Source organism: Myotis yumanensis, unplaced genomic scaffold (genome assembly GCF_028538775.1).
Source record: "Myotis yumanensis isolate MYYU_CA2020_CCGP unplaced genomic scaffold, mMyoYum1.0.hap1 SCAF_21, whole genome shotgun sequence".
NCBI lineage: Eukaryota > Metazoa > Chordata > Mammalia > Chiroptera > Vespertilionidae > Myotis > Myotis yumanensis.
This window is the reverse complement of record NW_027223772.1, coordinates 13,873,693-13,898,683: the sequence shown is the minus strand read 5'-3', so window position 1 is coordinate 13,898,683 and position 24,991 is coordinate 13,873,693. Positions and strand designations below refer to the sequence as shown.

General features: G+C 44.0%; 1 protein-coding gene across 1 annotated transcript in view; it reads left to right on the top strand.

The window, feature by feature from the left end:
• SHC3 (SHC adaptor protein 3) overlaps nt 1-24,991 on the top strand; it is a 148,555-nt gene that overhangs the window by 40,405 nt on the left and 83,159 nt on the right. Inside the window, exon 2 of the mRNA XM_070400816.1 lies at nt 4,810-4,880. Within this exon, the coding sequence (XP_070256917.1) occupies nt 4,810-4,880 (71 nt within the window). The remainder of the gene's footprint in view (nt 1-4,809; nt 4,881-24,991) is intronic.

Below are 24,991 nucleotides of genomic sequence, written 5' to 3'. Positions count from 1 at the left end.
CATGGGATTCAGCCAGTGTTGTGTTGGTGGTGGTGGAGGTGGTCACATATCACAAAATTCTGTAATGTTGTCTGTGGTGGGATTCACAATCATCTGTGACTTGGGGTATGGTCATAACCAGATAACTCCACAAAGTCGGCCATGCTAGTCAAATAATTCTGCAAAGTTGGTGATGATGGCATTCACATGACTGCAATGATTGAGGTGGTAAGGTTCATCCAACTCTGCAGTGTTGGGATGGCATGTTATTCTGTGAAGTGGGTGCAGGTGGCCTTCACATAACCCTGTCGTGGTGGTGATGGTCTTCACATAACCCTGCTGTGGTGGTGATGGTCTTCACATCACCGCAGTGGTGTGGTGGTGATGTTTTTCAGATAATGAGATCGTGTGGTGGTGATGGTATTGAAACGGAGCTATGATATTGGTCGTGGTATTTGCATAAACACGTGGTGTTGGTTGTAGTAGTTATATAACTCAGTGGTCATTCTGGTGAGAGTGTTTTATAATCAGGTCTTTGGCTATCTATCCACTTATAGCTAGTGATGTAGCTATGACACAACTATGCTTCTTTGGTCATTAATTCACTCTGTAACATTGCAGGTGGTGGTAGTCACATGACTCTGGGTGTTGTGACAGTGTTGGATGTGGCAATCTCATAACTGCAAAGTGGTCATGGTGTCTCATAGCCCTGTCACATAGGTAATGTAAGCATATAAGCATACAAATAATCTGCAGCTGAGGTACTGCATTCACTTACCTTCATGACATTGTTTTTGGTGTTATTCCCATGATTCTGTGAGGCTGGTCATGACATTCACATACCACCACGATGGTGGTAGAGTTGGTATTCAAATAACTGTGTGATGGATGTTGTGTATTCACATGAGATTGTAATATTGGAGGTTGTGTTCACAGATGCGATGAAATTTAATGGTATTCCTATAACCCTGCGACATTAGTTTGTCATGGTGTTGGCATAATTGTATGACATTGGTGGTGCTATTCACATATCTTTTGACAGTGGTGATGGTCAACTCAGATAATGCTGTGGCTTGGTCATGGTACCAGCAGTCTTCAGAGATATGACAAGTTCGGTTCCAGACCACCACAATCAAGCAAATACTGCAGTAAAGTGACTCACATGAATCTTTTGGTTTCCCAGTGTATATAAAAGTTATGTTTACACTATACTGTAGTCTATTAAGTGTGCAATAGCATTATGTCTAAAAGAACAAGGTATATACCTTAATCAAAAAATAACTTTATTGCTAAAAATGCTAGCCATCATCCAAGCCTTTAGCGAATCTTAATCTTTTTGCTGGTGGAGGGTCTTGACTCAGTGTTGATGAAAACACAATTAAAGCATAGCACAATAAAATGAAGTATGCTTGCATTTACACAGTTCTATAATGGTGATGGCATTGGTGTTAACATGGCACTGCAAGGTAGTGGTGGTGGTATTCACCTAAATCTGTAACTTTGGTCAGGATAGTCACATAAGTCTGCCTTGTTGGGGTTGTGGTATTCACAAAACTCTGCAATGGAGGTGGAAGTATTGCATGACTATGATGGCAACCATAGTGCTAACATATCTTTGTGACATTGGTGGTGGTATTCTCCTAGATCTGCCAGGACAGTTGTGGTATTCAACTAGCTCCACACGGCTGTTGTGCTGGTCTTCACATAATTGATGGTGTTGGGCAGGGGTCCTCAAACTTTTTAAACAGGGGGCCAGTTCACTGTCCTTCAGACCGTTGGAGGGCCGGACTATAGTTTAAAAAAAAAACTATGAACAAATTCCTATGCACTCAGCGGCGGCAAAAACACCCGGCGGGCCGGATAAATGTTTTCGGCGGGCCGCATGTGGCCCGCGGGCCGTAGTTTGAGGACCCCTGGTGTTGGGTATACTAATCCTATAACTCTGCAGTTTGTCATGATCTTCACATAACTCAGCGATGGTGGTAGTGGTATTCACATAACTCATCAGTACCGGTGTGGTCTCCACACAGCTGTGCAAGGGTGAGGGTGGTGTTTACAACTGTGAGGTTATTGGCTTTGGTCACATAACTCTGTAATGTTGTTGGTGGTATTCATATGCCTCTTCAATATGCACTGATCATACTCTCATACATGTGATATGGTATAGGTGTTATATTCAAATGACTCTGAGATGGTGGGTGTGGTGGCACTCACATAATTCTATGATGATCGTGGTGCTTATATTTACATAATTCTGCAGTGGTGGTGTTGGGACACATAAAACAAGGCAATGCTATTCGTGTTATTCACGTAACTGTTATGATCATTGTGGTTTTCCCAGAATTCTGTGATGTTGGTAGGTCTGGTGTTACATAGCTCTGCAATTTTGGTCATGGTAGTCACAAAACTATGAAGCTATAGATGGCATTCAGATAATTTTGTGACGAACATGGTAGTATTAATATAACTCTGTGGTGTTGGTGATCATAATACTCAAATATCACTGTTGCTAGTAGTAATTGCATAACTGTGACGTTGTTCACGGCATTCGCACTACTCTGTGGTGGTGGTATTCAATAATTCTGCAACCTGGGTCATAGTTTTCAATAGCTCTTTGATGGTGGTCACAGCATTCTGATAACCTGAAGTGGTTGTTGTCACATTCAAACACTTGTTGGTCATGGAGTATTCCCCTAGTGCCGGGGCTCTTGTTCCAGCATCAAGAAGGGCTCAGGAATCTGGAGAAGGGGCTGTGCGTAGATGACATAGGAATCCAGAGACTAATAAAGAGTCTGGAGACGAAATATAATTTTGAAAGGCATTGGGGGTCAGAGGAGCTTAGCTAAAGGAGCTAAGCTCTAAGGTCTTAAGTCTAAGGCCTTAGGTTCTCTCCGTCCCCAGGACCCTATGCCTTTTATTAACACAACTGTCCTGAGGCGAGGCAGAGATATACACTTCAAAGGGTCAGGGTTTGGTACAGAGTCCATTGTCAGAATGGGGGAATTAGCCTACGGCTGTTCAGGTGTTTGGCCAGTAGGAGGCAATAACGTGTAGATTAAGATGCCCTTTAGCTGTCTGGCAACCACAACAGTTTCCTATTCAGGTTTGGGGAAATGCCTTTAGCCATTCCCAACAGGTGACTACATGTGTGACTCAACCCTGTTGGGTCCCCAAGTCTCATCAACCCGATGAAACTCTTGAAATTATGACATGCTGGAATTGGTCTACGGCACCCTAGGTTTGCAACTGTGGGTATAAAATTTGCATAACTCTCCAAAGGTGGTGATGATAGTACTCGCATATCTTTGAGAGGTGGTGATGTAGCTATGACACAACTATGCTCCTTTGGTCATTAATTACTTCACTTTGTAACATTGCTGCTGGTGGTATTCACATAACTCTGGGGTGTTGTGACAGTGTTGGGTATGGCAAGCTCATAACTGCAAAGTGGGTCATGACCTTCATATATCTTAGTGATAGTGGTATCCACATAACTCTGTAACAGCACCTGTGGTATTCACATAACCTACACGATTGCTCATAGTTTTCATGACTTGTAATAGCATCAAGCTACTTATATAACTCTGCCATGTTGTTCGTAGTCTGCATGTAATTCTGCATGTGGAAGTGGTAGTTACATGTCTGTGACTTTGGTGGTAGTGGTAATCATAGCCCTGTGACAATGGTTCTGGTGTTCATGAGTCTGTGATGTTGGTCACTGTTGGCGGTCATCTAATTCAGATATCCCTGCGACATTGGTCATGGTATCCGCATACTGTGATAATGGTGATGGTATGTGAATAACTCTGTGATGTGATAGTGGAAGTTTCATGTGCCTATGCAATGGTTGGAGTAAAAACCACATTTTATGGGCAGAGAGACTTAAATTTAGAGAATTTTTGCTTAAAGTTACATAATAAGATATTACAGACCCAAACTCAAATTCAGGTTTTCTGAATAGTTCAAATGCAGCCTTTTCTGTATTCTACCATGAATTCTCTTCCTGCTGAGTATAAATTTAAAAGCATTGATACAAAACATCTGTACCTTCAAACTCTCCATGGACTTTGGAACCTAAATATTATATCTCTACCATTCTAGTTGTTTATCTTTAGCCTTAGTTGTGTCCATATATTCATACACACATGCACGTGCTCGCTCGCAAACCCCCACACACACGTTTTCATGTGTGAAACATAAAAAAATTAATTAGAAATGTAGATGTGAAGATTGACTGTCTGAAAATTTATGTCAAGTAATTCAGAAAAGAGCTTTTTGGTAAACCAAAATAAAGCATCTTTGAAGATAATATAGTTTATTCATAGAATCCAAAATATATTTTTTAAATAATGATATTTAATATTGGCGAAAATGTTGGTATTTTAGTTTTTTGGGGTCTTTCTTTAGAAATTGTAAACTCCTACAAGCCTTGTAAAGGACTAGAAATATGATATTGAGATGTTGGCATCTGGGTGGTGATTACAAGACAGATATATGTTTAAAAAATCAGTGAATTATCTGTTTAAGATTTCTGCATTTTATGGCATATAAGTTGCACCTGAACAAGAGTTTAAAAATGTATTTCCAAATACTAGTAAAGTGAAAATATTACAGGTTTCAGAAAAGTTGAGTGTAGTACCAATCTAAGCACCCAGCATAGTTTCTTATGAGTTGTTACAATTATAGAAACAGGATAAAGTATCACCACGAATATAAAGTTAAATGTGATTAGAAAATGTGTATGGCTTCCAGAGATGCCCTTGATGTTATTTGGGGTGTCTCTTCATCTCAGCTCCCAGGGCTCATGATTTACATTTTTTCCCCTTGCAGTACTTGGGGTGCATTGAAGTTCTACGCTCAATGAGGTCTCTTGACTTCAGTACAAGAACACAAATTACCAGGTAAGCCCTTTTGAAAACGGACCCCTGTGATTTTACTTAGGAAAGGAATGTTTTCAGAGGGTAGCGGCCCAGAAATGTCCAAAGCGAAATGTTGCCCCTTGAGTGCTGGTGACAGGGAGGAGTCAGGACCCCCATGTTTCAAGACTTCTACTTGTTGATCCATGTTTGTGGCATGTGTCTCTTAACCTGGCACCCTGAAAGACACGCCCCACTTCCAAGCGCTTTTTATAATTAAGCTGCAGACAAATGGAGTGTTTATGTTTGTTTCTTTAATAAATGAGACTCTAATACCAGATTGATATTTTATTTGTTGAACTGTGTTCTTTTTAAAAAGAAAATCAAGATGTCAGGAGAGAATTTCCAACAGTATACACAGAAAATAAAATGCATGTAATTGGAAATAGTAATATTAATGGAAGTAGTAATTTAAAGAGCAGTTTTTTCAAGGTGTCAGTGACTTTGGACAGGTTTATATATTCTCCATCATCAACTAGATTGTAAACTTCCTGAGGGCCAGTTCTGTTTTTATAAAAATCTGTAGCCTAATACAGTTTATACATTTAGAAAAATGCCAATTCAAGTCACCTCGAACAGGAAAAGCGGAAAGCTAGGAATGAGGCTGTTAAAAAGCTGTTTGGATTGCTTTGGCAGGTGTGAAATTATTTAATCTAAATTGTGATCTCAGAAAACACCTCATATTTATTCCATTTAAATCACTGTGTGTATATCTTTGGTTTAACAAAGTCTAAAGATTGAGATTCAGAAAGAAATTATTTGTAGTAATTAGCTGCTAAATGTGGACACCTCAATTCTGTGTTTTAAGCACCACAATATATCTCTTCTTCCTCAATGAGGAAATTCATGTTCAGAATATTTGTCTTTTCTCTAAAGCTACTCAGGACACATGTACATAGTGGGAACACACCAACGTTCATAATTTACACGGAGGAAAGAATCCATCTCCACATATTTGTAGAAAATAGTTTATGAAAATTGCCAAGACCAAAGAGTGGTATTTTGAAGTGACAACATTTAAAAGAAAAGTTTGAACGTTTACTTAGTCAATCATCCTGCCCACGACAAGGCATATTCTGTGCAGCATCTGTGGGCAGAGCACTTAGCCACATGCCTAGGGTAATACTGGAACCCATGACACTGTTCACCTTCTCCTGTGTGGTGGCAGTTGTTTTAAAAGAGAATTTTCAACTAATTCCCTTTATAGATACTAGAACTTCTGAGATGACTCAGGTCATTTCAATTCTCCTGATACATTCATTGAGCATTTACTGCTGACTGCGTATGTGCAGTGTGGTGGCCAATGTGGGCTGTCCTGCTTTACTGTGCCTTCAAGTTTTTGGGGAAAAGATGCATATGCAAATGGTTGAGGGGCCTGTGAGGGGCACAGCCACAGCCTGCTCCTTGGGAGGGGTGGTGGGTAGGGGTCAGGTGAACAATCCCAGTGCTCTCCTGGATGAGGGTCTTAGCACTATTTGAGGTAGAACCCAAATGGGTAGAAGTGAAAATAGCATTGTAGAAGAAAGCCATGGAACAGACCTCCAGTCCCATTTTGTTTAGACTTTAACAAAGATGCAGCGGTGTAATGGGCTGAGTAGAGTGCCATTCTTGGACACATGAAAGTTGGTGTTGAATTCTGGTTGTACCAGAATTGCTTTGTGTTTCTTAGACTTTGTGAAAAGTATTTATTTATTTTTTCACTTGTAACCCAAGGATATTTTTTCCATTGACTGTTTTATAGAGAGTGGAGGGGAGGGGAGTGGGGGAGGGGGGTGCGGGAGAGAGAGAAACATTGATGTGAGAGAGACACATCGATTGGTTGCCTCTGGCTTGCACCCCAACTGGGGGCGGGGACTGAGCCTATAATGGAGGGATGTGTGCTTGACTGGGAATCAAATATGAGACCCTTTGGGCCACAAGCTGACCCTCTAACCACTTAGCAAAACTGGCCAGGGCTCTTACCTCATTTTTATCACATGACCTTAGTTAATAGCTGGAGACCATTCATAGGAAGCAGTATGACAAATGAATGTCAGAAAGAAGCCTTTGCATCCAGGAGATGAATACCCAGCAATATTTTCTAGATGTGGTACATGGTGGAGCTTTTAAGGCCTCTGTGGCAACGGAGTGTTAAACATGCCTAGGATTAAACTCTATCACTGTGGTTTACCCTATATAATAAAAGCATTCTTGAAAGGTTGTAGGGAAATATACCATTTTAATTAAGTTATATTATATAGATTCTAGGAAAACCTGTTTCCAAAATTTTTAACCATACCTTTTATAAAAAAATACTTTTATAAACAAATAACCAATCTCTACTCATCTGTTCCATTATTTCAAGTTTTGGATATGTGTCTTTTGAAGGTTCTGACAGCTGAACCAAGTATCCTTTTGTCAGTTCAGTCTAGTTTTATGCTCTGTCTGAGTTCAGTTTGACTGTAATGCTTGCAACAGCATCACTCATGGATTACTGATCTCTCACGAGTAGATAACTTTAAAAACTACCCTGGAGCTGCCATTGTTGTATGCTTAGTCTTGGCTGTGGCTATTAAATGCCTTGCACCCTAACACTTTGGGTAAAGGAACTTGATAATTTGTTCACACTAATGGTGCCTGCTCTGTGGAGTCAGCCTGTATGTGGAGTCCAGCTCTACCAGATTCTACCTCAATAACTGTTGTAAGAAACAGGACAGTTTCTACATCTGATGCACACAGGACAGGGCCTGGCAAAGAGGCAGCCTGTTCAAGTGTTTGCTCTGTCTCATTGCCTGAGCTTGTATTCAGCACAGTGGGTGCAAGACCCCAGTGTTCAAAGAAGGAAGTGCTTGTGAGCGTGAGAGCAACTGAGGTCGTATAGATGGCAGCCTCAGCAGCTGCTGCTTTTCTGGGTCAGCCTGTTGGTGGGGTACAGAGAGGAGCTGAGAGATGTATTTGTGAAAGTCTGCCTAGGGGACAGAGATGCACTCCTGAAGAAGAAATAGCTTCTGAAAAAGAAGATAGCTTCCCAACATGCCCTTGGTTGTGAAACCCAGCATGGCCTTACCCACTAATGGGTCCCCTGTCCAGTATGGCTTTGGAATGTGGTATAGAGTACTTCTCCACACCCTGTAGAGTTGCAATGACATTGCTCTATTGCAAGCTATCATCAATCCCACTGCCAAGATCCGTGAATCTTGGCTATTCTAGTGCTTCTCAGACTTGCTCCTCTGGCTGATGGAAACTGCTCTCCTCTCTCTTCACCATCAGCACCACTTCATAGACTGTGAAAACCCCTTAGAAACCACCATTCTCCTGCCTGGATTTCACACCGTACTGTGCAGTCCCTGAGAGAAGGGGAGAGAGGGTCTTAGGTTGGCATTGCTGAGGGTGGTGGCCCCAAGGAGAGAGGAAACAGCTCCCCAGTGGGGGAACAGTCAGACACCTCTGCTTTCATCTGAATTAGGCCATGGATTTCACCATGATGCTATATGGCCAACAGCATTGGAAAACCACTGCTCCAGTGTCTGGCCTGTTCTGGCCTGAGCCTGACCATCAGATGATCACACCACAAATCTCTGTGAGAAGTCCTGCCATGTGACTACTCTCAACTCCAATTGGGGGATGGGTTGAATGGTATTTCCAGGAAGAGGACTCAGGGGAGACCATGCTACCTGACCCGTTGGCCACCCTGTGCAGTGATACAAAGCCCCCAACATGCCGTTGGCCACCCACACAGCTTACCTTCTTTGTCCTTTCCTTCGATTTCCTCATCTGCTCATCTTAATTTTATTTGTTACATTTTACCTATTATTGGAAGTCATCCTAAGCCATTTTTAGGACACGGAGGCTATAGGTAGATACACAGTTAAGTCCAGAGCACTCAGCGAGGTGGTCTTTCTCCAACAGTGAATGCAAACCGCTGGCATGTGTTTCTGGTTCTGCAGGACTCCCGCTGACCCCCTGCACCGCTTGGGCGAGCCAGATGCTGGCCACGCCCGCTTTCCACCAGGGTTGTGCAGAATGTGGATTAGCCGTGTGTGGCTTTGCTACACTGTCAGGGTGAGCTCGGCTAGCTGCCTGGGGCCCAACATAAACCCACTTTCCCAAATTGTAGAGAGTGAACAGTTGACTGTAGTTTAGGTACTTTTGTTTTTCTTATTTTAAAAGTTGTCATAGTTTCAAGGGGCCCCGAAGACCCTGGCTGGGCCTGGCCTTCACCAGCACTACTCGGGGGTGGTCCACTCCCCAGCAGGGCACTTGACCTACCAGTCCCAGGAGCCGGGTGTTTTGGAAATTCTCCAGGAACATGCATAAAATCCCTTTAGTTTGAAAACTAAAATCAAAACCTGTAAAAGGTAAACATCTTTCTTTTGGAACGTACTTCCCTTTTCTCCTTCAGCGTATTGACGGGGCCTCTGGCGGCAGTTTCATGTGTCGCCTGTGTGTTGAGGTTCAGAGTGGCCGTCCACGCCTCTCAGGACTCAGCACAGGGCGGAGGGTGCGGGGGACCGGCCAACAGCGGAGGGAGCGGGCTGAGCGCGGTCACCCACTGCTGCGTTCCGGCTGGTGTTGCTCCCAGGGGTCGGTTAGAAGGTGGATGTGTAACCGCGTGGTGTTGGTCTGACACTGCCGGGTAGTGGATAGCTACAGGCACAGCCTCGGGGACGTGAAGGAAAAGGAGCAGAGGCTGCGCCAGGCCCGCCAGGCCCGCCAGGCCCGCGGGGTGGCCTCCAGCTTCCTGCGCACAGACGGACCCTTTCAGCCCTAAGGAGGCCGCCGGCCGCTGCAGCCTGCGCTCTCCTCTCCCGGCGACCTGGAAGCTTGGCTGCGCTGCTCCAGTCTCTTCTGGCCTCCAACATCCATACATGCTCTGGAAAAGGTCCAGGTAAAACTGCACCATCTCCAGCTCCATGGCGCCCGGGACACCCTCCCCGCGAGCATCCCTCAGCCCGCGTTTCCCTCGCGCAGGGAGGCCTCCCGGGACAGAGTGCCCGGCTGGACCGCCTGTGCCCCCCCTGGCCCCCAGCCCGTCTCACCATCCGCCCAGCATGCCCGTGGCACATGCCACGTCACCACCAGGTCGCGGGGGTGCTGCGTGGGGAAGGCCTCACTAACGAGATGTCTGTGTTGTTCATAGAGGCTCCCACCCTCAGGGCAGCCGGGCCTGCGGAGCGGAGGCGGAGGACGGCGAGGAGGGCAGGTAAGGCCCTGGCTGGGGAGAACCCGAGGGCCCGGGAGCAACACCTGCCTGGGGGGATGACAGAACGCGGCGGAGGGTGGGGGGTGGGGTGGTGGGGGGTGGGGGGCATCTTCTGTTCAGTGTGGGCGCATTGTTTCTTCTTGGAGAACGTGAACTCAGGCGCGCACCCCAGGGCCCGGGCTCTGGGTCTGTGGCTTCCGCACTTTGCAAGCCCAGAGGAGGGCAGCGGGAGCGCCCACGTTTGAAAACCATTACTTCGGGGGGTGGGATGTGGCGGCTCCCTCTTTCCACGGCTCCCCCTGACGTCCCAGAATTCCTTGCTCACTACAGACAAGCACTTCTCTGCCGACTTGAGTTCAGCTGCCAGAGGAAGAGCAAATCTGTAAAACCCTTCCCTGAGGTTGCTGATCAGAACCCGCAAGGAGTGAGCGCCTGTCCCCCAGCCGCCTCCGGGCAGGGCGGGCTGGCTAGCCCGTGAGTGTAGGCCGCTGGCTCCTTCTCAATTCACCTGTTCTGGACGCAGTCGCAGCCTGAGCCTCTGAAGCCTTGCAGCCAGAGGGGAGGCCTGGCGGGGAGGGGTTAGAATTCCTTTTGAAACACCAGCTTGCCTAACTGCACAGCATCCGAGCTTTGGATAAAGCAGGCTCGGCCCTTCAGCTTCATTTCTACATTGTTACTTGGGTTTCAACACCAACCAGAATAGTTCTGTATCTCCTCCATCCGTGTTTGCGTGCCAGAATGTGCTAGACAGAGGGGTGCATGCATTACAGGCACCCAGGGGGCCACGACCCTGGAGAGAGGCCCGGAGTCAGTTCAGTGCTGGTGAAAGGTACCACAGGAACCTGGGGCAGGTGAGCCTGGCAGGACTTCCTGGGAGAAGGAGCACTTAAGCCCAGGGCAGATGCCTCCCCCAGCCGCATGATAGATGGAAAGAAACGTAAGACTGAGGCAGTGACCTTCACTTGGGCTACCAGGGGCATCTGGGCAGACACTCCTGACAACCCCTCAGTTGTCCCCACGCGGGCTCTGCCTCTCCGACTGCGCAGTATTTCTGATGCGCGCTGAGGGTGGCAGCCGAGCCCGACATGGCGAGGGACACAGGCACAGGCTGCACCACCCGAGGTCTGGCCCCAGCGGCACCTTGAGGACACCGGAGGCGGGGGTGGAAGGTGGGGGTTTGGGGCATGCAGTCTGCTTCCCCAGAGCCTCACTGGTGCTCACACTGCATCGTAGCACAGGGCGGGACAGGGAGCCAGCAGGGGCTCCCCAGCAGGTCTCCCACCCCTGAGGGGCTCAGTCCTTGTAGGATGTGCTGCAGAGTTCTCCTGCGGAGGGTGGGATGCTGGCACGTCTGCCCATGGACCACCTCCCACTAAGTTAAATTCAATGGCGGAGCCCCACACTTCGGGGTGCCCTGAGCAGGCTGAGGATGCTGGAGAAGCCTGCTTCACAGACGTGGAGGCCAGACTCGGGCCCTGGAGGCAGCACGGCCACTTTTACAGGCACCACCCATGCAGCTCAGAGTAGAGATGACAGATGGCTGAAGGGATGCAGCACCAAGCCCTGGGCACCTGGGCCAGTGTAGCTGCCTGGGAGTTTTCAGTTGAGGCCCCCGTGCAGCTGTTCTAGTCCAGACTTTGGGTAGCAGACTCCCGATCCCTCATAGCAGAGCTTATGTACACGGGGTGGGGCTCCTAGCATAACAGGCTAGTGAAGGGGTCCCGGGGTGCCAGCCCAGCACCTCCTCTTACCACACATCCCACCCACTCCTGCCCTCCCTGGGGTGGGGTCCTCACCCACCGAAGAGAGATGGAGCTCCCACTTGAAGCCTGTTGAGAGTTTTGGGAATGAGACCTGCCAAGTGCTGGGGCAGCACCTGGCACACAGTAGGTGTTCAGCAAATCTGCATAGGGTTGTTATCATGAATTTAATTGTGCAGTTTACTTTTTCCAAATATTTGTACAGGATAATGGTAATCACTGACCGACATTATTACAATATCAATCAATTTGATCTTGGGTGTTTTTTTTCTAGCTGAAAAGAAAATTGGTTTGGTTACGTGTATATAATGGAATATTACTTGGCCACAAAAGAGTACAAAATCTTCCCATTTGCAGCAGCATGGATGGACCTAGAGGGTATTATGCTACGTGAAATAAATCAGAGAAAGACAAATACCACATGATTTGACTTATACGTGAAGTCTGAAGAACAATATAAATGAACAAACAAAACCAAAGCAGACTCATAGATATGGAGAACAGACTGATGGTTGCTAGAGGAGCAATTGGGTGACTCAGTGAAAATGGTGAAGGAATTGAGTATGGATTAGTAATTACAAAATAGTTATGGGGATATAAAATACAGCCTAGGAAGTATAGTAAATAATACTGTAATGACTAGGTATGGTGCTAGTGGGTACTGGAAATATCAGGAGGAATACTCCGTAAAGCATATGACAGTGGTTCTCAACCTTCCTATTGCCGTGACCCTTTAATACAGTTTCTCATGTTGTGGTGTCCCCCAATTTCATTGTTACAAATTGAACATAATTAAAGCATAGTGATTAATCACAAAAACAATATGTAATTATATATGTGTTTTCCGATGGTCTTAGGCGACCCCTGTGAAAGGGTCGTTCGAGCCCCAAAGGGGTCTCGACCCACACGTTGAGAACTGCTGGCATATGATTATCTAACCACTTGAAACTAATACAAAATAATATTAAAAGTAATCTGTAATTGAAGAATAAAATAAATTAGCACCAAGTAAAAAAAAGAAAGATTGGTTTGATGCAACAAACTGAAGTTACTGAAGAGGATAAAATATTTGGTAATGTGGCATTAATTTTCACTTGAGCCAATATTGTCCAGTATTCTATGCTCCTGCTTTGCCAATTGCTAATATAATAATATTCATATTTAACACTTACTATGTTCTAGGCATTCATTAAACATGTCATTCATCCATTTATTCATTCACATATTTATTGATTGCATACCATGTCTAGTCACTGTTTAGATCTTAGGACAAGATACTAAACAACAGCTTGCCTCCTGTTGTGGGAGGGAGAGAGAAAATGAATACGAACATACACAAAAGGAGGATGTTGAGGTGAACCATATGAGCTTGTCACTTTTGTAGTTGAAAGTGATCAGCTGTTGGTAATTGCATAATAACTTGAGACAGTGATGCGAGTGTGTGGGGTCTCTCCTAGGGAGCCTGGGGGGGGGGGCAGGCTGTGTGCATTTTGGAGAAGAGGAAACTGAGGATTGAAATGCTTATGCAAACTGAGACCTCATGGCCAGGAAGTGGCAGGGCTGAGAACCGGCTGCATGGAGAGTCTGCGAGCTCAAACAGCGCTGCCTGCTGCCCGAGGAAGGGCTGCGTCCTTCAGAAAGGCCCCACATACACAGGGGCGGGAACCCCCTCAATCCCCCGGTGCCCTTCCTGACCACAGTGGGATGTTGGCCTTGAGCCCTGTGCAGAGGGAACGAAAGCAAACGCAGGGTCTGCTGAGGTGCTTGCCATCTGGTGGGGATAAGTGGGGAGACACTCCCCCGAAAGGGTCAGGTACAGGCGGGTGGCCCTGCACACTGTGCTGCTCCCATCCTGTCCGTCGGGGATGCTCACCTGTGTTTCAGCAACTCATCATGGAATTTCACCAAATAGAAGAGGAAATGTAATAAAAGTGCTCTTAACAAGACATTGCATATGAATAGTTTAGCAGTGATTCTCAACCTTCTGGCCCTTTAAATATAGTTCCTCATGTTGTGACCCAACCATAAAATTATTTTCGTTGCTATTTCATAACTGTAATGTTGCTACTGTTATGAATCGTAATGTAAATATCTGATATGCAGGATGGTCTTAGGCGACCCCTGTGAAAGGGTAGTTCGACTGCCAAAGGGGTCTCGACCCACAGGTTGAGAACCGCTGGTTTATAGGAAGGATGAGGCCTTATCACTTCAACTAGCTGCAAGTGAGAGGGTGAGCTAGAATCGGGAGAGGTGGGGTGGGGAGGGGTGTGATTGTGGGGTGAGAGGACAGATGCAATGAGGAAGGATGGGCTGAGTGGAAGTGGGGTGAAGTGGGGCGGGCTCGGGTGAGGCGGAAGGCTGGGAGGAAGGATGAGGTGCCATCTTTTTTGCCCTGAGGTCCGGAACAGATCTGCCTTCCTTTTCTTGCCTCAAATATTGGGATAAACCAGTCCGATTCTCCTTGCTCTCCTCCCTGGTAAATGCAGACATCGGTCTACTTCTTTGTTTTTCCTTTCGTCTCAAGCACTGGTTAACGTTATGTCAGGGTGGCTCATCATCCTAATTTTCTGACCAGCTGGTTACAGAGACCAGGTGCAAGGCACATGGCTGTCTCTACCGGTGAGGCATTTAATGCCCGAGGGCATGCCAACTTCCAACTACGGGGCCTGTTCCTGGGAATTGGGTGAGGAGATCATTCTAGTGACAGTCCCCTCGGCAGGATTGTCAGGGTCAGTGGGTATGTGTGGCTGGACAGCAGGCCCGGGGCCTGGCAAGGGCTTGGGCAGCCAGTTGGCCGCACAGGTAAGCTGGGATCTGGTAGGATGATGAGTGGCAAGAAAGGGCGAGGGGGTGGGATGAGTTCAGATGGCATTGAAATGCAGGGGAAGGGGTTGGACACAGTGTCTAAGTTGTAGCAGAGTGAGTCAAGGACTTTGTAGAGTCTTACATGCAAACCCCCAGACTGGCTTGTTTATTTGGTTGGTTACTTGCTTCTTTGGCAGCCTATGAAGCTGGCTCTACCTCCTGGTGGAACTGTCTGGTTGGTTAAGAGATCTCCCTCTGAAGGCTGAGGGGACAGGAAACACGCTAATTGCCATGACGTTGTCCCGGCAGACTCTGCCGCAGGGAGTTGGGCAAAGACCCTGCTGGTACCTGTGCATGATGGCAGCAGGAGCAGAAGGCCTTGGTCGCCTCTCTTTCATATCACAACAGAAGAAAGGACTTCTCACCTCACCTGAGCTCCACCCTAGCATGCATTCCGCTAAGAACCCATCAGGCTGGGCAGGAGGGGCACGGGCTGTGTTCCTTCAGTGCTCTGACCTGGGACAGGGTCCCCAAGGATTTAATATGCACACAGACCATCTCATGTTCTAGAGCTGTGGCTCTTCTACTTGGGCATACATCAGCATCACCCGGAGAGCTGGTCACAGGTGGCTGGCCCAGCCCAGAGGTTCTGAATCAGTGGGTCTGGGGTGAGGATGAGAATTTGCATTTCTAACAAGTTTCAAGGGCCACTGATGCTGCCTGTCTGTGCCACTCTCAGAAGCAGTGTTCCAGAAGTTGTACTTTAAGTGTCTGAACCATTTGCAGCTGCATCTGTGAATCAACTTTGAAAAGTAGCCCATTAATTTCTTCAAGTGATCCTACTCATCCAAAAAATTTAAAAATGGAGAGTGTGGATGACTTAGTGGCTTTAAATGGTTTAAATAGAATCCATAAGACGAACACGTGGCACTCGCTCCCTACTTTCCTTCAGGACCATCTGGCATGGCGTGCATTTGTAATCCTCCTGCCAGAAGCACATTTGTGTAAGAATGTACCTCTCTGATTGCTCCTTTTCTGTCTCCCGTTCGCCCCCTCCCCCAGATACATCATTTCCTAAGGATCTCTCTGTCCTTGCAGAGGGCAGCCTAGTGTTCAGATAGTCTGGGCTTCGCTAGGCTGAACAACTTTCCAGCTGTGTGGCCTTGTATAAGTGACTTCAGTTCTCTGTGTTTCAGTTTCCCCATCTTTAAAATGGGAATTATAGTGGCATCTCTTTCCCTCCTTCATAGGGCTGAGAAGTAATTGAGTTAATATTGGAAAAGCACTTTAAGGTGCTGTCTACCACATGGGAGGGCTCAAGACATAGTAGCTGATACTGTTATTTCTATTTTTATTATATCCTGCACTAGAGATTGGGAACCATAAGACCACATTGTTGGAATTGCTCTGAAGGCTTTTACCACATTATACATTGTCTTAGACTTTTAAAGTGTTCGTAATCTCTTGCTTTAAGTAAACTTCCAAGTATGTAAGTCACAAATCTGTATCTGTGCCTTTGCATCTTTGCATAAATTCAGCCCTGTGTTCATAGCAGTCGACTGGACCTGTGTCTCCTTGCAGATGCTCAGTCAGTTGCCAAATCCTAAGCGACCTTACTCAGCTCTCTGTTCCATTTCCCGCCCACCAGTCTCACCTCCAGTACCATAGTCAGGTCCAGCTCACATTGCCTTGTGTGTTTGCCATAACTACAATGCACGCATCTCCCAAACACGACACCGTGAAGTCAGTCTTACCTCATTTTTCTCCCTTGTTCAGTTTCCAGTGCCTGTTGCTTTTCTTTTGGAAACCTTCCATGTAACTTCCCTCCTTCCTTTCAGTCTCTCTCTCCTTTCACTCCCCTTGTACCTGCTAATCAGTTAATGTATCTGAAACATATTACTCTCCATTCAGCTTCATTATTTGTCCTTTACCAGCAGACTACAATGAAAAAATTATTATTCAATGATCTGCTTGATCTGCCTCAGATACCTTTCCAATATCCTATATAATAAGAGGCCAGCAACCATAACGGTGTAATGATCAGAATGACCGATCAGTCCCTCCTCCCAGCCTGCAGGCTCCAATTGCTGGATGGTGAGTGGGGAACCATGGGGAACCGGGGTGGGTGGTGGTGGGGCGGGACTGGGGACTGGCGAGCAGGCGGAAGATGGCCCTGATCGCAGGCTAGGCCTAGGGACCCCACCCGCGCCTACACACTCCCCATTCTCCTGTCCTACTGTCCACAACTCAAGGCCAAATATTCAGCCACAGAAATATTTGCTTTTGTCCTGAAGTATAAGACTACTTTGTCTGAATTTCTCTGCAAGCTTTTACCACATTATACATTGTATTAGACTTTTAAAGACACAGGCTGAATTTCATCTACTTTAAAATACCATCTACTGTAAAAATATTTCATCCTATATAATAAAAGGCTAATATGCAAATTGACCAAATGGCAGAATGACTGGTCGTTATGATACACCGCACTGACCACCAGGGGGCAAATGCTCAACGCAGGAGCTGTGTGCTCCCATAGGGGGAGCACTGCTCATCCAGAAGCCAGACTCATGGCTGGTGAGCACAACATTGGTGGCGGGAGCCTCTCCCACCTCCGTGGCAGCGCTAAGGATGTCCAACTGATGGCTTAGCTGTCAGTTGGACATCCCCTGAGGGCTCCCAGACTGCAAGAGGGTGCAGGCCAGGCTGAGGGACCCCCCCATGAGTTCATGAATTTCATGTACCAAACCTCTAGTTATTTTATAAACAGTAAAAAATGAACTGCCTATTAAAATATGACACAATACTTTAATATCACTTAGAATCAGTTTTTTTGTTGTTAAGTCTCACCTGAGGATATTTATTCCATTGATTTTTAGAGAGCATGGAAGGGAGGGAGGGGCGGAGAGAGAGAGAGAGAGACATCAATGTGAGAGAGACACATGGATTTGTTGCCTCCCCCTGGCCCTTGGTGAACCTGTGACTCAGGTATGTGCCCTTGACCAGGAATTGAACCCAAGGCCTTTTGGTGAGCAGGTTGATGCTCTAACGACTGAGCCACAATGGCCAGGGCAGAATCAGTTTTTACATATTGATAAAGCTATTTTGGAACTCTGCAGACAGATTTATACCATTTTAACATTTGTATTTCTGTTAAAAGGGAAATATAAGCAATATGAAAAAGATGTTCTTAAAAATTTATTCTAATTGAGAATCTGAAAATAGTGAATCATTTTTTAAAAAAAATATTTTTATTGATTTCAGAGAGAAAGGGAGAGGGATAGAGAAATAGAAACATCATTGATGAGAGAGAATCATTGATTGGCTGCCCCCTGCATGCCCCCTACTGGGTGGGATTGAGCCCACAACCGAGGCATGTGTCCTTGGCTGGAATTGAACCTGGGACCCTTTAGTCCACAGGCTGATGCTCTATTCACTGAGCCAAACCAGCTAGGGTGTGAATCATTTCTTGACTCAAAATCATTGCTATCTATGTTTTCCCCTAAGTTTTATTATCCTTTAGGCCATTTCAGGAGCATTGGATATCAATGAAATTGGAATCAGAAGGAGAATAGAGAAAATATTTGAAACCCAAAGGTGTTTTTTATAAAAAGATCACTAAAATTGATAAACTGCAAGTTAGACTAATCAATAAAACAGAGAGAAAATTCTAATTACCAATTACAAGAATGAAGGAGGGGACATTAGTACATATACTACAGATGCTGAAAGGATAATAGAAGAATATTTTGAAAAATTTTATGCCAATACATTGAATAACTTAGATGAAATGTATAACTAAGATGAAATTTCTTGAAAGATAGAACTACCAAAGTGGCTTTAAAACATATATATAAATATAATGGGAGGATATTAAAAATGGGGATTCTATCCTGACACACCTCCAAGACCAAACTGGAATTACAACTAAAATACAAAAAAAACACACACAAAAAAAACACCCAAAAACCATCCTGAAAATCAATTGAATACTAGCTGGAGAGAACCATGATAACCAAGAACAGAAAGGTGGAGACTGCATAGAGACTGGCAGGAAGTGTGGAGTGAAAGGGCTAGCCAAGCTCTCAAAAACAGCAGCTGAAGTTCTGGAGAGATAGCTCAGTTGTGGGGGTTTGCTACTGAAAACTTTGGAGTCCAAACTACAACTGGGCCCCCTAGCTGAGAGCACCAGAACTGAGAAAGGTGCCCACATAACTTCAGGTTGTGAAAAGCAGAAGGGTTGCTGTCTACCAGGGAGAGGTGGCAGGAAATGCAGGCACCATCTTAAAGGGCCAACACAAAATTTTGTGTGCAGCCACTCACCTTGGGCTCCAGTGGAGGGAGGGCAGAATGGACTAGAGCTGTGTGAGCAGAAGCCATGGTTGGGGGCTCTGTGGTTAGAACTAAGAAGGCAGACACCCCAGTTTCCTGTGCTGAATCATTCTCTCATACTGCGGAGGACATCTTTCTCAGGAAGACCTTTGCTACCTAGGCAGTTTTTGCCTTGGGGGGTGGGGGGGGGTGGGAAGCAGTTGCCCCACTCTATTGATAAATGCCTTGTCCCATTCTGTGGAGTTTCGGAGGCCCTTTAAGAGACTGAGAATAACAGTTAGCTTCTAGGCATAATCAAATGCCCCACCCTGTTGGAAAACCTCATCCTCCACCTGTGGGCAAAAGCCCGAGACTACTCACCACTGAATATAATCAGTCCACAGGCAGAGGCAGGTCTCTGGAGAATTTGAGTCTTTGCCTGATCTAATTACTCAGAAACAGCATTTGACACTGTCCTGCACTAGCGACTGGGAGGTGTAGCAGATCTACCTAGCACATAGTCACAACCCAACCGGCAGCTAAAATGGGGAGACAAAAAAACAACCCCAAATGAAAAAATAAGATAATTCTCCAGAAATAGAGGTAAGAAATTTATTAGATAGAGTTCAGAATAATCATGGCAAAGATGTTCAACAGCATGAGAAAAGATATAGTAATTATGAAGAATGTCTTAGCACTAATAAAGAACACAGTGGAAGGAATACACAGCAGATTAGGGGATGCCAAGGATCGGATCAGTGAATTAGAAGACAGGGTAGAAAATAATCACTCAAAAAAAATTCACTCAATCACAGAACCAAAAAGAAAAAACAATTTAAAAGCAGTAGGACAGCTTAAGGGAGCTGGGGGACAACATGAAATGTAACAATACTCACATAATAGGTGTGACAGAAGGAGCAGAAAGTGAGCAAAGGGATAGAGAATGTGTTTGAAGAAATAATAGCAGAAAACTCCCCTAACCTGGTTAAGGAAAAAGTCACACAAGTCCAGGAAACACAGAGAGTCCTAAGCAAGAAAAACTCAAACAGGCCCATGCCCAAACACATCATAATTAAAATGCCAAAAATTAAAGACAAAGAGAATCTTAAAGACAGCAAGAGGAAAGCAATTTCTTGCCTACAAAGGAGCTCCCATAAGGCTGTCAGCCGATTTCTTATCAGAAACTCTACAAGCCAGAAGGGAATGGAATGAAGTATTTAAGGTAATGAAAAACAAGGATCTGAAACCAAGATTACTATATCCAGGAAGGCTGTCATTCTAAATAGATGGTGAAATGAAGAGCTCTCCAGACAAAAAAGGCTAAAGGAGTTTATCACCACCAAACCAGCACTGCAAGAAATGCTAAAGGGACTGCTGTAATGAGAAGTAGAGAGTGAAATATAGGCATACAGAATTAAAATGACAAATAACTACCTATCAATAATAACCTTAAATGTAAATAGATTAAATGCTCTAATCAAAAGACATAGGGTAGCTGAATGGATACAAAAACATGACCCAATTATATGCTGTCTACAAGAGTCTCATCTCAGAACAAAAGAATCACACAGAATGAGAGAGAAGGGATGGGAAAAAATTTTCCATGTAAATGTAAATGAAAAAAAGCTGGGGTGGCAATACTCATATCTGACAAAATAGACTTCAAAATGAAGGCCATCACAAGAGACAACAAAACTCTTTACATAATATTAAAGGGATCGATCCAACAAGAGGAGATAACTCTGATAAATATATATGCACCCAATATAGAAGCACCTAAATATATAAAAAATTATAGAGAACTGTAAGGGAGAGATTAACAACAATACAGTAATAGTAGGGGACTTTAACACCCCACTGACTTCACTGGATAGTTCTTCCAGACAAAAAATCAACAAGGAAACAGTGACTCTAAATGACACACTGAATCAGATGGATTTAGTGGACATATATAGAACATTTCACCCCAAAGCTGCAGAATATACATTCTTCTCAAGTCCACATAGGTCATTCTCAAAGATATACCATATGTTAGGACACAAAACAAGTCTCTACAAGGTCAAGAAGATTGCAATCATATCAAGCATCTCATAGCACAGTGGAATGAAATTAGAAATCAACTACAGTAAAAACACCCCAAAGCATTCAAACCCATGGAGGCTAAATTGCATGTTATCAATGAGATCAAGAAAGAAATAAAAAACTTCCTGGAAACAAATGAAAATGAACACCCAACAACCCCAAATCTCTGGGACACAGCAAAAGCAGTCCTGAGAGGGAAGTTGATAGCACTACAAGCCTATCTCAAAAAAAAAAAAAAAAAAAAAAAAAAAAATAAACTATTTAAACCTACAACTTAAGGGATTAGAAAAAGAACAACCAGAAAGGCCCAGAGTAAGTAGAAGAGAGGAAATAATAAAGATTACAGCAGAAATAAATGGCATAGAGACTATAAATAAATAAATACAAAAAAATCAATGAAATCAAGAGCTGGTTCTTTGAAAAGATAAACAAGATTGATGAACCGTTAGCCAGACTCATCAAGAAACAAAGAGAGAGGATCCAAATTTTAAAAAATCAGAAACAAAAGGGGAGAAGTAACCACTGACACCACAGAAATACAAAGGATTTTAAGAAAATACCACGAACAACTATATACCAACAAGCTGAACAATGTGTATAAAATGGACAAATTCCTAGAAAAATACAATCTCCCAAAACTGAATCAGGAAGAACCCAAAAACCTGAATAGGCCAATAACAACTGATGAAATAGAAGCAGTAATCAAAAGTCCCATCAAACAAAATTCCTGGTACAGATGGCTTCACAGGTGAGTTTTACCAAACATTCAAGGAAGAACTAACACCTATATCACGCAAACTATTCCAAAACATCCAAGAGGAAGGAACACTTCCAAGCTCTTTTTATGAGGCCAACATTATCCTAATTCCAAAACCAGATAAAGATGCCAGGGTTTTTGTTCCGGCATCTAGAAGGGTTCAGCAATCTGGAAAAGGGGCTGTGTATAACTTAGAGTCCAGAGACGAAGTATAATTTTGAAAGGCATTTGGGGGTCAGAGGAGCTTAGCTAAAAGGAACTAAGATCTCCTCATCTCAGGACCCCATGCTTTTTATTAATACAAATTGTCCTGAGGCGAAGTGGAGATATATATTTCAAAGGGTCAGGGTTTCATATACAGAGGCATTGTCAGAATGGAAGAATTAGCCTATGGCTGTTCAGGTGTTTGGCCAGTAGGAGGCAATAACCTGTAGATTAAGATGCCATGAGCTGATATCAATTTAATGTATCCTATTCAGGTTTGGGGAATACCATTTGCCACCCCAGATGATTCAGCCCTGCTAAACGTGCTGGAATTGGCTCCCGGGATAAAGAAACTACAAAGAAAGAGAATTACAGGCCAATATCCCTGATGACCATAGATGCTAAAATCCTCAACAAAATGTTAATATATCAGATCCAGCAACATATTAAAAAGATAATACACCACAACCAAGTGGGATTTATTCTAGGGATGCAAGGCTGGTACAATATTTGCAAATCAGTATACGTGGTATATCATATAAACAAATTGAAAGACAAAAAAATCACATGTTCATATCAATAGATACAGAAAAAGCATTGGACATCATCCAACGCCTTTTTTTTTTTTTTTTAATGAAAAGCCTCAGCAAAGTGGGAATATAGAGAGCATATCTCAACACGGTAAAGGTCATATATGACAAACCTATAGTGAACGTCATCATCAATGGGCAAAAATTAAAACCATTTGCCCTAAGAACAGGAACAAGACAGGGATGCCTGCTTTCACCACTCTTATTCAGTATGGAAAACAGTGTGGAGTTTCCTCAAAAAATGAAATGTGAGACTGCCATTTTACCCAGTGATTCCACTTCTAGGAATATATCCTAAGAAACCCGAAACACCAACTAGAAAGAATGTGTGGACCCCTGTGTTCATAGCAGCACAATCTACAATAGCTAAGACCTGTCTGATCTCCTAGCCACAGAGATCAGACGAGAAGAAGAAATGAAAGGCATCCAAATTGGAAAGGAGGAAGTAAAACTCTCATTATTCACAAATGACATAATATTGTACACAGAAAACCCTAAACCCCACCAAAAACCTACTAGATTTAATAAATGAATTTGGCAATGTAGCAGGATACAAAATAAACACCCAAAAATCGGTGGCTTTTTTATAAATCAATAATGAATTCTCAGAAAGAGAAACTAAGAAAACAATCCCATTTACTATTGCAACAAAAAAATTAAGATTCTTAGGAATAAACTTAACCAAGGAGGTAAAAGACGTGTACTTGGAAAACTACAGGATGTTGAAAAAATGAGATAGAGGAAGATATAAATAAGTGAAAGACTATACCGTGTTCATGGATTGGTAGAATTAACCAATGTCCATTAAAATGTCCATACTACCCAAAGCAATCTATAGATTCAATACAATCCCTATTAAAATACCAACAGCATATTTCACAGACCTAGAACAAATACTCAAAAATTTATATGGAACCACAAAAGACCCCGAATAGCCACAGCAATCTTGAGAAAGAAGAACAGTTGGAGGAATCACAATATCAGATATCACTTATACTACAAAGCCACTGTACTCAAAATAGCCTGGTACTGGCACAAGAACAGGCATATAGATCAATGAAATAGAACAAAGACCCTAGAAATTGACCCAAGCCATTTACTCAATATTTGACAAAGGAGGCTAGGACATACAATGGAGTCAAGAGAGTCTCTTTGAAACAAAGCCTTTAAATGGTGTTGGGAAAATTGGACAAGTACATGCAAAAAATGAAACTAGATCACCAACATACCATACACAAGAATAAACTCAAAATTGATAAAAGCCTTAAATGTAAGTTGGGGAACCATAAAAATCTTAGAATGTCAGACATATCTCGTAGCAATATGTTTACAGATTCATCTAGGGCAAAGGAAACTAAGGAGAAATGAAAAAATGAGACTACATCAAAATAAAAAGATTCTATACAGCAAAATAAACAAAACCTATCAAAAAACGAAAAGGAAGCCCACTGTATGGGAGAACGTATTTGGCAATGATATGTCTGATAAAGGGTTAATATCCAAAATATGTAAGGAACTCATACAACTTAACAAAAGGAAGACAAACAATCCAATTAAAAAATGGGCAAAGGACCTAAATAGACACTTCTCCAAAGTGGACATACAGAGGCCAAGAGACAGATGAAAACATGCTCAAAGTCACTGATCATCAGAGAGATGCAAATTACAATGACAACGAAGCCCAGAGCGTCTAGATGCAGGAGGTGTTGAGCCAAGTTGTCTGGTAAACCTGGGTTTGCGTTTCCTTGAGAGCTCCCTGTGAGGTATCTCAGGCCCCCGAGGGTGACAGGCAGCCCTTGGCTGAGTCCTGCAGGGAGCTTGTGGCCTGGCACACAGTAGGTGCTCAATCAATGTTTGTTGAAATCTTAAATTTTCAAGAATCCAGGGAAATGACTAAAAATGAAGCATCAGAAAAAGCAAATTGCTAATAGTGACAGCCTGGAACTAATAATAAAGGAGAAGTGATATTAAATAACTGGCACTTCTTTCCACCTGAGGGCCTTTTCTAAGGAAACTGGTGCAGCCGCACCAGCCGAGCAGCCTGGAAGCCACTCATTTCAGAAGACTCGGCATCCTCTGTGTGAGTATCATGTTTGAGTGTAATGACCGTTCTCTTCACATTTTTATTTACTACTTACAACCTGGAAGAATAAACACTCGTTGGATAAATTTAAGCTTAGCAGCTTATAACCCCTTTGAAACAAAGCCTTTAAGCACTGGGAAGTAAATTCAATTAGCCTTTCTGGAAGTCCCTGTAATTTATTTCAATGCGCTTTAATACCTAAAATATCAGGTAAGAGAGAGGCATATCACTGAACAGCGAGTCAGGCCCTGCCTCCGCCTCCGCCTCCAGGCAGTGTGGTCTGTGGCCGCTGGTGTTTCAGGAGAAGGAACCCTTCTTCCCA